The 18,013-nt window shown below is 40.7% G+C and overlaps 1 protein-coding gene and 1 long non-coding RNA gene across 3 annotated transcripts in view; one reads left to right on the plus strand and one right to left on the minus strand.

Moving 5' to 3' along the window:
* The window catches only part of LOC126871399 (uncharacterized), a 134,800-nt gene that overhangs the window by 61,771 nt on the left and 55,016 nt on the right, over positions 1-18,013 (minus strand). The window lies entirely within an intron of this gene.
* LOC126871337 (storkhead-box protein 2) overlaps positions 1-18,013 on the plus strand; it is a 109,612-nt gene that overhangs the window by 45,803 nt on the left and 45,796 nt on the right. For both annotated transcript variants that reach the window (XM_050630018.1, XM_050630019.1), the window contains exon 2: positions 10,210-10,467. In XM_050630018.1, coding sequence (XP_050485975.1) covers positions 10,267-10,467 — 201 coding nt within the window. In that variant the 5' untranslated portion in view covers positions 10,210-10,266. The remainder of the gene's footprint in view (positions 1-10,209; positions 10,468-18,013) is intronic.

The following is an 18,013-nucleotide window of genomic DNA, read 5'->3' on the forward strand; positions in this document are numbered from 1 at the left end:
GAGATACAAGGATTCGCAAAAGGGTTAAAAATCCAAAATTCGTTGCATTCTAATACGAAAGAAAATAACGTAATAATCCATTAATCTTAATTGTTCCACCATTTTCCAAAACGTATTGCATGATCGTCGCGTAAAAATCGCGAAATTAACTCAACTCATTAGCGAAGCAGTGCGAACATGTTCGAACGAATGATTTGCGCTAATCGTTGGCGAGACCGTGCAAATTACGGACAATTTGAGGCTTTCCGTTAGCATATCGTGGCCATGTGTACATAAATCTTGATACGAGACGCTCGTTGGCCGTCTACTGAAATACGGTTAAAAGCGGAAATCAAGTATCCGCGGAATCGATAGACGATTTAAATGATAATTTATCCCGGCAGGAATACTCGAGTTTTATAATTATTGACTTCACGAGCTTTAATAGGCTGCTGGTCAGCTTTCCCATGTGGATATACTATATCGTTAACAAGGACCCAACAGCGGTGGCACTGTTGCGCGCAAAAGCGTTAAGGATAAATAAAACAACAAATGAAATGAAAGTAAATGCATAATGCATGTAGTAAGAGTAACGATAACTCCGTGCTCTATTTCACGTACGAGGACGATCATTTTAACAGACAATCAGAAGCAATTTCGCAAGAACGAAATTATGCTGGACATTTACAGCGTCCGCGGGAAACACGCTTGATACTGGCAATTTTAGTATCTACGTGTTCCGCTGCAAATACAACCTAACGATTCGAAAGATCGCCGAGGCAATTAAAATGAAACGAGGAAGGTACCTAAAGTATAAAGGTGATACAAAAACGCTAACGATAGGCATTTTTCGCCTGTATAATGTGTATTACATAAAAAATTATACAAAACATTTTCATCGTATCACGTAGCTTTGTTGTAATAGGTTGATATTGAAATAGAATTTAAACCTGCATTTAATTGAAAAGTTCCTGTGAATACCGCACCGATAGCGCAGACAGGTGCAAATTAGTCCGTGACGAGGCGCGTAATAAATAGGAATTCCTACACATTCTCTCGCGGCGATGCTAAACGACGCCGATAGGTGCAAAATTATTTTCATACGCGAGTGCGAAACACGTAGTTTGTTGTTTGGCTTATTCCATCCGGATATCTCACATACATCAAATGCCCGTTAAGAAATAAAATAGGAGGATCTAGAAGTTAATACGAATTAATTACCACTTCTGCGAATACACGCAATTAGACTTTTATTAATCTTATACTAACAGAAAATCATATCATTTGCAATTATGAAATATTTTTTCCATTCGCTTCCTACGATGCATTTTTCACATCCTTTGTATCAAAGATAAAAGATACCTATCGTATCTCAAAAGGAACATAGTATTCACGTAAGAAAGGAAGAACTTCGTCAGAAAATTTGTCTATCGTTTTCCACCTTTAAGATTGATAAAAAGTAAGAAACTTCAAACAATCGTAAACTCTATAACTACGAACCAATCCTAATCTAAAGATCCTGATCAAACCATTAGACAACCGAATCACGCAAATCGAAAACTCTAAAACATCAAGATAAGGCTCTGAACTTTCGCTATATCCATTAAAACAAAATAAAACCTCTTTAACAGAAAACACAGCAACCTCGTAGATTCCACCGTGGAACGTTGCCATAGAATGGTACACCTGCCCGTCGCATTGTCAGCGAGTAAAGAAAGAGAAGCGGAGCGTAGGATCGAAGACTGGGAGATCGAAGTACCGGAGGTTGTCCATAAGGAAACGGAGAACGAGGCGGCTGAGCCGCGTGTGTTCTCCGGGACTCCTCTTCTCCTTCTCTCACCGACCGCGACTATGGTATACGAGCGTAATGGACGAATGGGCAGCTGCTGGCAAGGATTTAACGCGCGGACCTGGGTGGTCCCGGATAGATACGTACTCACGAGAGTTATACGTGCTCGCGGCGCTACGTATTCATAACCTTATCCACGCTCCGCAGAAAATAATACCGCGCGCCATTCATTATGTATACGTTTGCGAGCCGCGCCGCGGCATGTGTCCGCGCGGCTTGTGCATCCGAGCGGAGACCGCATGCGGCGAAAACTTTTCCCGCGAGCCGTCCCGTCGAAAGGGAGCGCGCGTACTTCGTGTCTTCGACCTCCGTTGACGGGACAACGCGACGATCACGATCCAGTTGCCTCGCCGGAATCGATGAATGCCAGATAGACGCGATCCAGCGTTCTCCTCGATTTAATAAATTACGAACGTGTGGAGTGTGCGCGGGTATACGTGAGAAAGAGGAAATGTAACCGATTGTAGAAGTCTGTTTACGTTCACTCGATTTATTCGTCTGCGTTGTTGAGGAATCTTTTACGCTTGCCTATCGATACGAAATGACTCCGAATTGTGTTGAATACTTTTTTTATTTTATAGCGGTAAAGCGAAGTGCCGAATGAAAAGCATTTTAACTATGTGATGGTAAAATTTGTTCGAAAAATATAATTGTTATTATGCTTATATAATAACACGTAAATATAGTTTGAAAAGTAATATATGTGAAATATGTCATGTATATGTATATAAAGATATGCATGCGTCAAAATTAGCTTTAACCGAACAGGTCACAAAATTGTTTGGATTCGATTTTGACAGAAATGACGAAGCTTCTAATTTTATGGGTGCTAGAAATATTTCTTGTTATTAATCCTTATGGAGAACTTATAAAATGCCTGTTACTATGATTTTATACATATGTACGTATATACAGACAGAGCAAGTACACGTACTGCACGCTTTTGCGATATTCTCCTCTTTGTTGGAAAATCGTCGATCTGAATAAAGTTTTGTCTCCACGAATTACGCACAATTACAGAACATGGTTGATAAGCAGCGTTTACCTTTGTACATCTAATAATACGTTTTTCCCCTGCATAGCGCGAAGAAATCTTCACAATGAAGTAGAAAGAGTATAACAACTTGCTTACAATGACCCTCTGTTTGCAGGTCTTTGCACCGATCTGGAATCTTTCCCATGACTCGAGAAAAAAGATTCATTTCATCTAAAACAATAAAAAGTCACGCTATCTCGTAGGCTTCTTCTACGAAGAAATCATCCCGCTACTTTCACGGTTTCACAAATATCATCGATATTTTATTACACGCGTTTGATTTATCTTTCTCTCTGCTCCTTTGTTCGTTTCTCTGTTCTTGCGTTCCTTCGATCGTTCGTCATCTGTTTCTTCGGGCCGACGCGCGACGTTGTATATCTGGTATATTTGTCAAGTATCGCTGCAGGGTGAACTCAAACATAATTATACACCGCACTGGTCACTGTTATATAATTACACCATGGTAGATACGAATATAAACCGTGCGTTCAACAGTTGGCTCGTTATCTGCATGTATCGAGGCTGCTCGAGCCGCAACTCTTTTCCGTGATTCAGCGGTAGGTGGATACATCCTCTTCGCCGTGTGTGCTTATAGTCGAAAGACAGAACGACCAAGACTTCCACTTCATTGTTGCCCTTGCTGGTGCTTACAATGAAGTCACGTTGAATCGTTGAATGCAACATAAACCGTCGCTTTGCTGTATCGTGCTGCTTGATTTAATAAATCACGAAAGCGCCGCGTTTAATACGCGCATCTCTTCCATCAATAACGTAGATACGTAGCAAACCCTCGGGGATCGTTCTTTCGGGATGGAACATTGTTCGTAGAACTCATCCCTCCTATGACTTCGAAGGATCGTAAATTTGAAAATTACACGCCTCGTTCAGTTTAGCAACGGAGCCAGAAACGGAGAGTAAGCTCAATTATATGGCGGATAATCGAAAGGGAAACGGAACAGGTACGAACAATCGTTTTAACTGTTGGAATCTGGGCGTGAAACGCTACGACGAAATTTAGCTTCTAGATCGTCACGATGTTTATTAGATATTTGTGGTTCTTCAGGCTAAGATCGTACTTTCGATGATATACCAGTAGCATCGATAATACCGATGGAAAATCCATTACGACTCAAAGTCCAAAAGCCCGTTGTTTCTTGACAGAAGTTGGATCTCCAACGAAAGAACCCCTGTACGTAATTTTTAAGAATTTTCTATACTCTCGGTAGTTTAATAGGGAAAGGATTATCGCAGCTGAACGATTACGCTTTCTCTAGATTCTGAATTTCAAAAAAACGAGAATGAGTAATTTATTTGGGCACATATGATGGATAAGTCAGCGACTTGATCATCCGATACAACTATCCCATCGACCAACGTTAAAAATATTCTTCAACGTTCGATCACTCGAGTAGTAGTTTCTCTTTTCTTATACATATTTTCGATAATCGACATTCGCTTTTAATCGTGTTCGGTGGTAAATCAGATTGGTCATGGTGTTCGCGGAATGAGCGGAGTAACCTTCGGTAAAAATTACAGCGCGACTGCATCTGCTGGCGCGTCAACTTGCTTTTAATTACCTAATTTCTCTTTAGGGACGTCTGCCTTTATTTGGCCTATCATTAGGGGCGACGATGCTCGTTCGATCCTACCCGTTATACGGTTTACGAGGAATGGTCCGACGATGTGCTTTCTAGACACTCGACGAAGCTCGTTCCGTTCGCTGGAAGAGCCGGTGCTACATCAAAAGGTCCGTGGCAACGGTTAATATATGCAAACCTCTTCTACTCGCCTCGCGTCTGCATTCTACGTATATACCCGATTCGACACCGTACCAACAGATGGATGAATAACGACAGAGTGGCAAATTGATGTTACAACGGATCGAAAGCGCGCTGGGTGATTTATTCGCTCGTAAAAATGGTACCTGTGCAAATATTCCGTGGTAGCCATCGTTCTCGGCGATTCTACCTTCTCGCCGATGAGCAGAGAAGGGGGAACACTGAAATCCTGACAAATATTTATGTACGCGAACGGCCACGTATTTATCGACAAGTTAAAAAGTATTATAGTTGAGCACGATTCTCTCTAGGCACGATTCAACTTCTCAGTCTTGCTATAGCTCGCGCTATTATTCATCTTTCATAAACACCGGTGTGTGTACGCGCTCGTGTGTGCGCCGATATGTCCATATACAGATCCGTGCAAGGCTAAACAGATTTTCTTACGGGCAATGGCATGCTCATCCGCGTCTAGCGTCGACTAATTGTGAAACGAAACGACGAGACTATGATAAACTCGCGGCCTTCTTGCCTGCCTCCTGGGAAAACAGTCTTAACTCGACTGTTATTTTAAGCTTTCTCAACCGACGTTTTAGATTTTCCATTTGGAAATCACTGGCAAACACTTTCCAGCAATAGTCAGTTTCGAATATTTCAAATTGATCTGCTTGTACAAGATATTCTACGCGACCTTGAGCAGCAATTATGAACAACTACTACTAAAGCACCGTGACTGTGCTTCGTGTCGTGGCGTTACAGGTGCGTATTAAAAAGACACGGAGGATTGCGTTGATGTGCTGGCAATTAAGGGTGTAATTATCGTGTTCAATTTTGAACGTGTAACAGGTAAGAAAGAAATTACAGCGGGCTTATCGGACCGGCAATCAATCCTCGCCTTTCTCAAGCCACGATAGTCTTCACTGTGGAAGATGAACCGTGCGGCCTACTTTTTCATTCTACCATGGAACACTAGAAGCAATCCACCCACAATATTCGAATGTAGAGCCTGCGAGATCTTGATCGTCATTGTAGGTCAAGAATCGCGGAATATGTTCGTTCAGATGGAAAGACGTTGCACGAGTGGAACGAGGAAAACAGACGACAAAAAAGTGGTTTTTTGGAAATTAGTTTTTCAAGAAGAAAAAAATAAAATAAACAAGATATAAATAGAAAAGAATAAAAGAAATAAACGAGAAAGGGCACGTGAATATCGACAAGCAAAGATATTGGATAAATTCCGTTGGAATCGTTTCACAGAATGAAGCAATCAGTTTCTTTGATAAGACGAGACATCCTTTGGAAAAGACACATAACTGACGCAAGGAATGCATTTAAATGGCTCCATTGTGAGCAAAGTCCTTCGTATGGAATGGGACTCCGCTGGAACGGTTCTATCCCCTGTTCTATCTAACTTTGGGAAAGTGAGGGTGATCGATGAAAAATTATGTCGATGAAGTCGTTAAAGGACGATGTAAAGGACGATCATAGTTGAATCTGCCTTCCCTTAGAATATGGTTCATTCTTTGTAACTTCCATACAATCGATACATATTTTGTTCGATTTTTGAAAATTGTATATACGTCGTATTTTTTTATATTGCAAACGAATCAGAAAGCTGTAAAATCATTGTAGTTTGTGTTCGATCGAATTCAGAGACGAGTTAATAAAGCGGTTCAGATTTGAATGAAAAATAAGGCGTCTGTCGAATGACTTTCTCTCGACACGCGCGTCGATGAACGAAATTGGTACGAGCTGAAAAGGATCATTGCACGATCTTGGAATCAATCTATCGACATATCTGGATGGCCAGTTTCGGGAGACGAGCGGTTAACAACAGAGCCGGCATGACTGACGGCGACTTAATGAGATTCGTCACAATGCAAAGACACGCTGATGACTCATACTGCAGGAAGTCTACCCCGAGCGAAGCGAGACCGGATGTCTTCCGTTCTTTAAATTGGCACGAGGTGAAACGAAGTCAGTGACACTGCCGGTAACAGAACAATCTTAACCGTTTCAAATTTTCAGGTTTCTACATATTTAAATGTTCAAACGTGCAAACTTACAAACTTTTAAATTTTCAAATATTGGAATATTCCAATTTTTATATTTTTAGATGCTTTGAAGATATTCAAATATTCGAAATATACAAATATTCGATACTTAGTATTCGAAACTTTACAAAACTAAAATCGAACTTCAATCGAAAACTGCAAATATTCTATTCAGAAGATTGTTTTAGAAATAGAAACCTACTAGTCTTTAGAGATTCGTTGGACTTTCGAAGCCGAATGATAATTTATATACCTTTTAAGCTGTGAATGACAACTGTTCACGATCAACTTTCGCCGACGCGGTTAATTTGTCTCATAAGACAAATTTACTCGGTCATACTTCCCAAGATTCATTGATGAATCACTCCGAGACAAATTAATTTTCTCTGCCGCGTCATTGCGACCTTCACTCGCAGACTTAGTATATAAATTCATCGCGATTTTATCGAACGTACATATCTTGTTTAACGTTACCTTGTAAATATGGTTGATTTTATTTCCTGTCTTATCCTTATCCATAAAAAACATGAACGTATTACGCGATTCAAGAAAGTGCATGTGTCGGTGAGTCACGCCAGAGGAAGTTCTCTTTTTTTTCTCCCTTTCCGTTTTCCTGATTTTTAGTCGAGTACGATCTAGGCAAACTAGCACAAGGTGAAACGAAGGAAATTAAGCGACCATACGAACAAAAAGCATTAACGGAACAATTTTACCTGGCAGGGATTGCGTGTCTATGCGCCATTTTATATCTACATTTCTAGTATTCAATCGCCGCAATGCAGGAGAAGTTTCGCCTGTTCTCAAGATCGGCACGATAATAAAATATGATGAACGGTCTGCTAATTGAATACTGAGAAAGTTACATTATTGTTCCATTAACAACACCGATCTATCCTCTCTACGTTCCTCGACTCGTTCCACGTTTTACAGAAAATTCTCCATTTGATATGTAATGAGATATAAAAGATGTCTCACGGAGCTGTAATTCTTTACAAAACGACCAATAAAATCTCCGCAATTTCCTCTTTACGACTATTACTTCTCCTGAGAATATTTAATTTTCTGATTCATAATAACATTTAACAAAATCCAATTTACGTCTAATTTCACTTTACTCTCTATCGAATGACGAGCTAGAAAATATTTCCACTAATGAAAATATGCAAATATTAAAACATCAAATATCTTGGTTGTTATTTGTCAACGCGAAGAAAGTATTCAAAGACTGTCAACGTTTCCCTCATTGTTCCCATATTTCAGCAAGGGACGTCAAAAAGTTTATAGGACCAATGAATTTCGTCTGACCCCAGGGGACAAGGGACCAAAGAGAGAAAAATATTCGCGGACGAATTTCATGGTCGGTGCAATTTCTTCAGGGTAGCGCAAACTGCAACACTATATTAGAGGAATTGTCTGGATCGGCTGCGCCTTGGAGCGTTGCCAAAGGCGCGAGATTACTTCGTTGATTCCTTCCGGGCCCCACAATTCGATGCGGCCGTAATTGCCAGGCTTCCGTGCCAAATTTACGACCGTTCTGTTTTACCAAAAAGATCTAGACGTTTTAGAGCGTGTATCTTGGCACGCTGTACAGCGATATAATATTCATCCATGCTGTTATCAGTGATAGCTGCAAAAGCCATTTTTCTTCGCTGTGTATCATTATCGAACCTAGATCGCGAAGCGGATTTTTCCACTCTGCTATAAAGCAGAGACAAGTTTCAGAATAGAATAATATAATAAACTTTATCTCTAGATGGCTAACCAACTTAAAAAGATTATAAAGTGGCGAGTAAAATTATGACGAACTCGATTTAATTTACGAAATAAAAATGTGCAAACCTATATTTCTCCAGTGCTTCGAGTTAAGATAGATTCGGGAAAAACATCACGCCACATTTTTATATGAAATATTTTCGATAGAAAACGAAAATGTGCCGAGAAAAAGAATTCTTCGTCTTCTACTACATTTCGCTCATAATGAAATTTCCAAAAAGGAAGCATCCACGAGAAAACAATTTCTTCCGACGGTGTTTCACGTCAGAGCCGTCACGTTGATGCAATCATGTCCCCTTCGCACATAATTCTTCTCCGAAACGGCTCTTCCCTCTTCAGCACCCCTTTTTGCAACCTCTAGTCCTAGCGACCACGTGGATTTTTGCGGATGAGATTCCTTCAGCTTGCTGATGACCAAAGGGACTGGGCGTAAATCAATTAGGAGGCCGGCGTGGTAGTTGTTGATACAATAAAGAGAAACGTGACGTTGCTTTGTGACCGGCAGGAAACGAGACGAAGGGCGAATCGAACGTGTCGAGATGAAAATGAACGTTTCATCCGTTACATTTCATCGAGTTTCTTCGCTAATTATCCTACTTAATTCTTCCCAGTTTTCTGGGTTGAAACTCTTCTGTCGTTAAAAAATCTTGCAAATTCGAAGAAAATGCGAAAGAATCATTGTTGGCACGTATGCCCAAATTTTTGTTTCAATTTGGTAATGGTATCAGTTCTTTTGCCTGTTGAGATAAAACTGAGGTTGAAATACGAAGCGTTCGGACGCCACAGTGATCAACTCTGTAAATTGGAAAGTACAGATAAACGATGTTACAAATATTATTCTTTTAAATTCCAACAGGAATTTACTGTCAGTTGCGCCATTTACTTGTAATTAGCGAAATTATAAAAGTAAATTATCTGTTTCTTGAAAATTGAACATCGCATATATTGCCTAACATAACGAAATTAAGAAATTTATAAAAAAAAAATAAGGTTAATCAACTTGACTTTTGTGAGGCACATATGTACAAATTGGAAGAATAAACATCCTTTCACCGTGTCAAAGATTTTCTACAGAGAAATTAAATACATATATATATATACACCCATACGATTATTCCAAAAGTTTACGATCGTGCTAATGGAAGGAAACCTTAAACATATTGAGAAACGCAGCAGCTCGAAACCTTTTACAAATCGATTCGCGCGTTAAGTATTATCCAGCTGCGTTTAATTACTTTTAAGAGGTACTAATTGCCGAACGTCGATTCGAGGTGAACGCGCAGCTGCAGAATTCCTCGAAGCAGCCTCGTGGAATAATGCAACTAATGCAAGGTGCTGCTTCAACGTCCCATCCACCCGTGTAGCTTGATAGTATGCGCAGCACTCGAGTTTGCGCGAAAGTTTCACAAACGAGGATAACGGTACCGCGAACTCCACGAGTGTTATCGTTCCTCTACGTAATCGTAGATAAGAATTATCAGAGGAAAGCTTGTATACACAAACGAATTCAACGCTTGTCTACCTGTCGGTTGAAAGTAAATGAATAAAAACCATTAAGAAAGAAAGAAAACACTCTTACGAGTTCATCAAACTTCTTCGTTCGCGGATTTACGATCGAGAGATAGTGGCAAAAAGTAAATCGATCTTCGATCTAATTCAAACTCTAACTTTCGTCTTTTTCTCTCAACGCGAAATTGCTACATCAGAAGTACGTTAACGGGTTCGTTTCCTGTTTTTCAGATTCCGTGATGCCACCACCGCCGAGTGTTTGGAATCGTTAAGAACGGGCCTCGAAAAATGGGCTCGATCTTGGGAGACGGGACGAGCCCCGGAGGCTCAGGACCCTCCCGATGCCTCTTGCTTTTACAAAGGTCCCTGGCGATTCAGCTGACTAGGGGCCCGCCTCCTCAGGTTCTGAACGCCAGCCCACGGGAGAGTCCCAAGGAGCATCCAGCCGACGAGATGTGGATGTACGATAAAGGTTACAATTTGTTTCAGGTGAGTCGATGTACACGCCGCATTATCCTGAATTATCTGTATACTTCTCTATGCGTGTTATAGCCCGCGGAACGCATTCCTCTCGGCAGAGTTAGCCTCCCAACATTTTTCCATGTAACGATCTGTTACAACCGTACCGTGTGGCTACCGACTGTCCGTCCATTATACCCAACATACTTTTCTTTTATTCAGAAGCACAACTAGTTACATGCTTTATGCCTCGTCGAAGAGGCTAGCTATTCCGTATAATCTGACTCGATGATAGCGACATTTCGTTACGCTATTATAAATCCTCGTACGAACCCTCTTTTTGTTCCTTTCGCGCGAGGTACGAATCGAATACGAACACCATGAGACGTGACGGTCAAAATTGTTTTTGGGAAACGGCCAGATTAGACGTTAACGACGTATATGATACACGTGTACGTATAATAAAACGATACGGTGTATCTCTTCCGAACTGCTGAGCCGTTTTTACAACTCAGCGTTTCCGAAGCGAAGATTGGCGTTGATTGGATGCACCGTTACGCCGAAATGAGACAATATGAATTACGAGCAATTTTGCGAGGCAACCTTAACGGCAGGGGAGGATGAGACGAGGCAACGAGTTAAGTGGCGGATGTTCTATGGTCTTGTCGACTCTTCGATATCTGTCGTAATCCTGGTCCACGTGGCCTCTTCTACTCTGTCGGTTGCGAATTTACGCGACACGCAGCGAACGTGACAAAGCCGCTCAAACACTACAAACACCTAGATTCCACGCAAACGTGTTCCATCCATGGGTCTCTATCTGTCCATAAACAAGTTCCAGAACGGCTGATCGCTAATTTAACCGAATCGACGCTCATTCGTGAAGACAGGCCGTTTATTGACCACACCTAGATTTCTTTTCTCTTCGGGAGAGAACGATCTGTTCAATGGTTGCTCATCGAAGCTCATGCTGCCAGGCAAAGGAAATCAAATTGGGATCCGCCTTTCGACGGAGAAGAGCACCTCTTCAGTTTCAATGAGCACTAGCCGGGGGTGGAGCATTCTCCGGGGGAACGTTAACCACAGCTGCTCCTTCTTGCAACGCAGGAAATAAGATGATAATAGTTTAGCTAGCAGGGCTCACTGATTCGTTCGATCTACGACAATGCCGCCTTCGTGCCAGCATCCTCGGCAACCTTTAACTTTTCCTTTAACTTTATACCTGCACCTCACTGAAGCTTGACTTTACAATCTCTGTCTGGGTCTATTTTAACACTTGCCCTCGCACATAAATTCAGTAGTCGGATTGCGAAGCATCTTTTTAGACGTGTAGTATGTGCCACACAGATATAGCGAGGTTATAAATTTAACAAATGAATTCTTTCCATCTCCGCAAACTTGATGCCGCAAAGGTGTTAATCTTGAAGAGAAATCTCAAAGGACCTTAAGACTACGGGGAAGACAAGAAACTTCTATTAGAAAGTCAAAGTTTTGAGTATTGAATGGAGGAGGAGGGACTTTGTAAAAGTTTATGAGAGTTTAAAAGGTTTCATGCCCTTTTTACGAGATCAGAGTCAAAGTCGTTGACTACTTTGGAGGCTGTATTAAAGATCAAAGAAGACGACGAATCTCCAAGGTCTTTCTTCTTTGAAAGAACGTGAAAACGTCAAATTGATAAATTGGTGCCAGACAGATGCTTTCGTCACGCTTAGCAAGCAAAGGCAGTCGGGGAAGAATCGATCGTTGAAGGGCAAACGATAATAGCTCGAGCCACCCTCTTCTTGTTTTGCATATCGTCACACGATCACATCCCATGAATGCTTACTTCCCTTGCGCTTACGACCTTTTTTAGGCTTCAAGCCAGAAAATATCGTACGAATAAGTATGCATATACGTATTACTTGTATTATACCTTATAATTTTTGTTGAGGTTGACTGATAGAGGAACGAGTAGATGAATTTGTAATAGAAAAATATATTGAAATAAGTATAGGTATAAGTATAAATATAAGTATAGGTATAGTGTATGCTGATCCAGATTCTCACTCTTACAGTGTTACAATACAGTAGGAAGAAAGAATGATAGAGAGCACGTTGATATATTTTTGGCAAAGGACATTAGCAAAAAGTTAACCTTGGTGTGTATCTGTAGCTGAAGGCTACAAGAAACAGCAATAGAAATGTACTTATAGCTTTTTTATTTCTAGACCCTGTAATCCGAAACAAAATTTATATTCAAAGGCACAATAATATGGACCTTTCCTTATTTTGAATTTTTTCACTAAATTCTATTCTCCTCGTAACAGCGGTCTCCAGGTCACGGATATAGAAAAGAAAAAGTTGTAGAGTTTTTCTTCAAGTAATTACTTCAACAATTTTAATAATTTTTATCTTTATTGTTGTTCAAGTCATGTTTTGTGATTTGTCTCAAGTCGCATTCTCCGCGGTTATTTACGAGCTTGTTACTTCATTTTTATCTAGCAGAACGGTTTATTGGTCATTTTGTACTTGGTAAATAACAAAACGTAAAATGATTTAAGTAGATCGATTCGATCGTTAAGAAAGGGTGTGAAACGATCTCTTGTTCGCTTGATAAGGAGTCATAATCTTACGGTGAATTGGATCAACGCACTATAATTGTCAGACTAATTAGAGCCGCGGCAGAAACTGCTGCATTTACAGCCGGCGTTGTCGTTTCACAATACGGAGACCAGCTTATTTATTGCCACTGTTAATTATTGTTCGCCGCGACTGACTTCAAGAGAGATATTATCAATGTTGCACGGAACTATCGAGTTGGTACTGCTGCTACAGATTCCATCTCGTTTAAGTCTGCCTTATGTTCGACGTTCTCTTTAGAATATTATACGGTGCTACGATCCTCGATGAACGCTGGTATAGATAAATATCAATCGAATCTTATTGTACCTGTGGTCGTAAATTGCACTTAATTGCAGGGACTTAAACTCTGGGACAATTAACAGGTAATTGTTCGATCGAGTGGTCGCTGTCGCTCTTCATTTAGAATGGATTCGCCTATTATTGAGACATTAAATTAAAATCGTTTAGACCGTTCGAAATCAAGAACGTATTGTAATTAGTAATATCTGTGAAATGATCGGATATAAAATTAAACCTGTCCCGTGGAGTGAAAGCGCGACACGCTAGCGGTAACTGACACGGTGCAGTGTTGATTTTGCTATAGTCCAACGAGAGCTACTTGAAAAGAATGATTATTCGAGAAAACATAGAGAAAATTGAGTTCTCAGTTCGAAAATCCCGTGTATCCGGATATTGTAAATAAACGAGCTCTCGCGTATCAAAGGAAAATGTTTCGAATCTGTTATTATAAGGTTAGGATGCTGTTCCATTCATCGCGAAATAACCATATTGTATAGCAACGGAAAAGTCAGATACTTGAGCGTTTCACGACTATAATCTACAGATTACACAAGGGGTGAGCAGTTTACTTAGGGTCGCCGTAATCAAGCCAACTTTGCCGATCGATATCAAGGCAAACTTTATTTTGTGCCTCTGGAAAACATCGTTCTCCACGAAATAATCGATATTTAGGTAGATCAGTAATTCTTTCGTATTAAAGAAATCGCTTTATCATTCTTTGTGCGACGAGAATATTGCCGTAACATGTTAGAAACGTTAGAAACACACGAGAAACAACATTTTTAGATACAATGTCGTGTGGATTGTAAACAAGTTGAATGTCGAGTGCATAAACAACGTATGTACTCGGTTACACACCGGAGGAAGGAGTGAAACCATAGTTCGTTTTATTGCGGATATTATGCCAGGAACACACATATTTGCGATACATTTTCCTTTTGAACGTGAAACACGATCCTAGAGCAGACACCACTACACAACAGCAACAGTAACATACATCTCGAGCTGGATGCACCGAGGAATCGTGTTACCCCTGGTGCCGCCGTAAGCGGAAATGGATTGTAAATAGGAGTAAAACCGCCGGATTAATATAAATATCACGACGCAGAAGATCTAGGAAGTATATATCCTGGAAAAATTTTCCTCTAGATAATCGGATGAGATATGGCCTTTAGATAAATATAGAAGCTTCGATTAAATTTATGATTCCTATCGAAAGTGTGACTAACATAATTTATCGTTTTATAACAAATTTTAACAACGTTAATTTATTAACAGTATGAAATACAAAATGTATATAACGTTCAACATTTTATAGAAAATAATTCTGAACAGTTCGCTAAAGGATCGACCCAGGCTCGTGCCTTTTATCAATTTGTTACGTTGCGATAAGAGTAAAAACGCAATATGCACATCGTTTCATTACTTATGAGCGATCTTATCTTCGTAATTTCTAATAAAAATTTGCAAGAATTAACAATTTATTTTTCATTATATCGTTGTGTCCACCTGACACCAAGAAATCAATTAAACTGAGATAATTTAGAAAAATGTAGGTTAACACATTTAAGAATTCAGGCAGTTTAATACCTTCGTGAATCTTCTGCTAAAAGCATTAACGAGACATTCGTTGTCGATATATGCAAATTTATATTAATAATGGCACGCTTTCTCCGTGAAAATATCAAGCTAACGTTATTTGGCGATAAAAGCCCGGATATTTAAACAGCGTCAAGCCGATGTTGTTTATGTATTCGCATAGTAACCGGTTAACGGTAACTCGGTCAAATTAAGCTGATCTTAGATTGGAATAACGCTGAAATCTTGACGCATGATAGATGCTCAGTGCTATCACTGATACCGGCTAGAAACAAGATAATATACATAAGCATTGCGCAATAGTACCGCATGCCGTATTATACATGCAAGACGCGCGTAGATCACATTCCATATGTGCCTTGCATCTGAAATACGTAATTCCGTCTATAACGGATGCTACGTAGACGATTCCAGAGAAACTTCCAAACTAAGCATCCAAACAGTCATGAAAATTATTCCATTAACAGTCCATATAGGGAAGTCTCAAATTCGAAATTGGCAGTCACACTGTACGAGTGAAGGTATATGTATTCGCGATCTGAGTTGGTAGTACACGAAGAAATTGAATTCTTCGAAGTGTTGCGACAGGTGGGCCTTGATGGTTGAATTACTCCTATGAAAGGCATTTTCGCAATTACTCTCGCGCTGTGATGGCCAGCATGTTCATCCTTCTATATTTGGAACGTACCGAATCTTCAACGTGCAAGACTTTCAGATTCTTAATTTCGGATTCGAGTATTTGAAATTTGAAATTCTCAATTCCTCAGTTTTAGCGATTCTAATTATCGAAAAAATTTAGAGAAATTTTGAGATATCTATCAGCGTTTCCAGTACGATACAATCGTGCGTCAAGTCAAAGATATTTCCCGATAGAAATAAATATTCAGAGGAAAGAAACTGAAAAGTGAAATTTCCCCTATTTACCTGATGGTTGTTAATACCAAAGATTAGAATAACATTACGATAGAAGTCATACATCGGTTACGAATAATAATCACCGACATACTACTCTTCCATGATACAAGAACAAACCCGAATGCATCACAATCGCTAAAATCATTGAAACTGTACGATCCACCTGATCGTGAGTGAAACGATAAGATGATAATTTCCCCGGGAACAGACCTCGTTAGACCGCCAACAGTTCCTGCTCAATCTTGGAAATAGTATTCTTGGTAACTGGTAGAGCAAGTATCGCCGGTTGAAACGCGTGTATGACTGGCCATGTTGGAGCTTGAGCATGGGCGCACGCGCACGTGCACGTTGCATCTCGCCGGAAAGGGTTTCTATGGCGGGTAAGTCGTAAAGATGCAATACACACGCGGCCGAGTTCCTCGTTTCCGCGCGAGCATTCGCCCGACGCAAAACGCCGTGAAATATGCATAAAGATAAGCGACGCCCTCTTCAAGCCGTAGGAACTCCTTTGGTCGCTTACGCTGCATTACCGCTGAGCTGGGGCCAGCTCGCAGCCCTACGGCGATTTAGGATCCGTTCATACTGATACATCGTGAATCCCGTACCCTCTCTTCCGTCCTAGTGTCAGTTTGAGCAATAATGCCTCTCTCTGCTGGCGAACAATACAATGGGCTGCATATATCTGAGCGAGCTTTGCGCAAGCTGTGCCAGAAGAACCAAACGAAGAAGAAGAAGGAACACGATGATTCCATAGATCTCGATGTGTTCAGATCGCCTGTTTAATTCGTTTCGAAAAAGTATAGCGTGAATATCGCAAGAGGAATGTGTCAGATAGTCGAAAATAACGAACACGTACGTTTTCTAAACCCAGTAACGGATTTCAAAGAAATGCAAATTGCTGTGTTCCTTTCGAATTACCGTTATTACGTCTGGTATGTACGTATTACTTGAAATACCAGTACTAACGCAGCCAGTCGGCGTAGACGTCGAGCATACGGGTACATCCACGAGGATTTTGGTTCCGGAGGCCGCGTAGAACGAGACCGGCCCACGTTTGAACGAACTGATTTGCATAAACACCGAGCAACAATGTGCATGGACCATGAAAAGGACATTTTCGAACCAAGTCTATTTAAGTGGCAGTTCTGTTTACGCGACGATGCGTAGTTTGTAATTAGGATTTTATTTCCTTCCTAGATCCGGTACATCCTTGTTGGCAAAAAATATATGGTGGACGATATTTACCTTGCCTCTATTTCCTCCATAGATCCCAGTTGAGTTTCGCTACGAGGCTGTACGAATAGCAGCGATCTGTCCTTAAATGACCGTTATTACGATACATTGATCACGTTACCTTGAGGATGGTCGATGCAGCAATCGAGCGGACACTTTCCATCCGCATGGCGATTTCTGCCACGAGCACCGCCGCAAAAACACCGTGCTTTGTGCCGGCCTTCTCCGCCCATAACCGCAGTGTAACCAAGGATACCGGTTTGTTATATTCACCTTTTTACAATCTCAACAGCCGAGACTTCGATATTTGATTACAAACATTTTCTATCGACTGGAATGATCGTCAAAATATTTGGATCGCGTGTTTTCAATATTTCTGACTGTGGGATTTTTAAATAGACAGAATGATCTTTGACTTCTCTACGAGAGCAGCTGCAGTGAAAAATAATCGAGGAGGAAGCTATATCGCCCAGAAAATCGTTCCGTTTTATTGCATTTCACTTTGCGCCAGTTCTTTTTTCTTTTTCTTTTTCTTTTTTTTTTTTTTTTTTGTTTGAGTACTCTCGATTAACCGCGAAGACCAGCGTTTTTAACTCGGCACAAGAAAGCGAAATAAACCGGGTAAACAGACGGGACCGTTTAAGAGAACTTTCAAACGTTCCCTCGGCCGGTAACGCGCGTCTGTCTCCTTCTATCGTCGACGGAACACAGCCGCAGGATTAAAAAGTAGCGGGTAATTGCCAGCAAATTTCTTCATCAAACATACAATTTCCAAGTGCATTAATCAAATCGCGCGACTGCAACGTTCTTCTTAATATGCCGTTCAGGCTTCTGGCTTCCGATCGTGTACGCTCAACGAGTCACACGTACATCCACTTCGTCTAATCCGACCGTTACACGTACAACGATAAACGATCAACAGAACCAA

The sequence above is a fragment of the Bombus huntii genome, chromosome 11, assembly GCF_024542735.1.
Source record: "Bombus huntii isolate Logan2020A chromosome 11, iyBomHunt1.1, whole genome shotgun sequence".
Taxonomy (NCBI): domain Eukaryota; kingdom Metazoa; phylum Arthropoda; class Insecta; order Hymenoptera; family Apidae; genus Bombus; species Bombus huntii.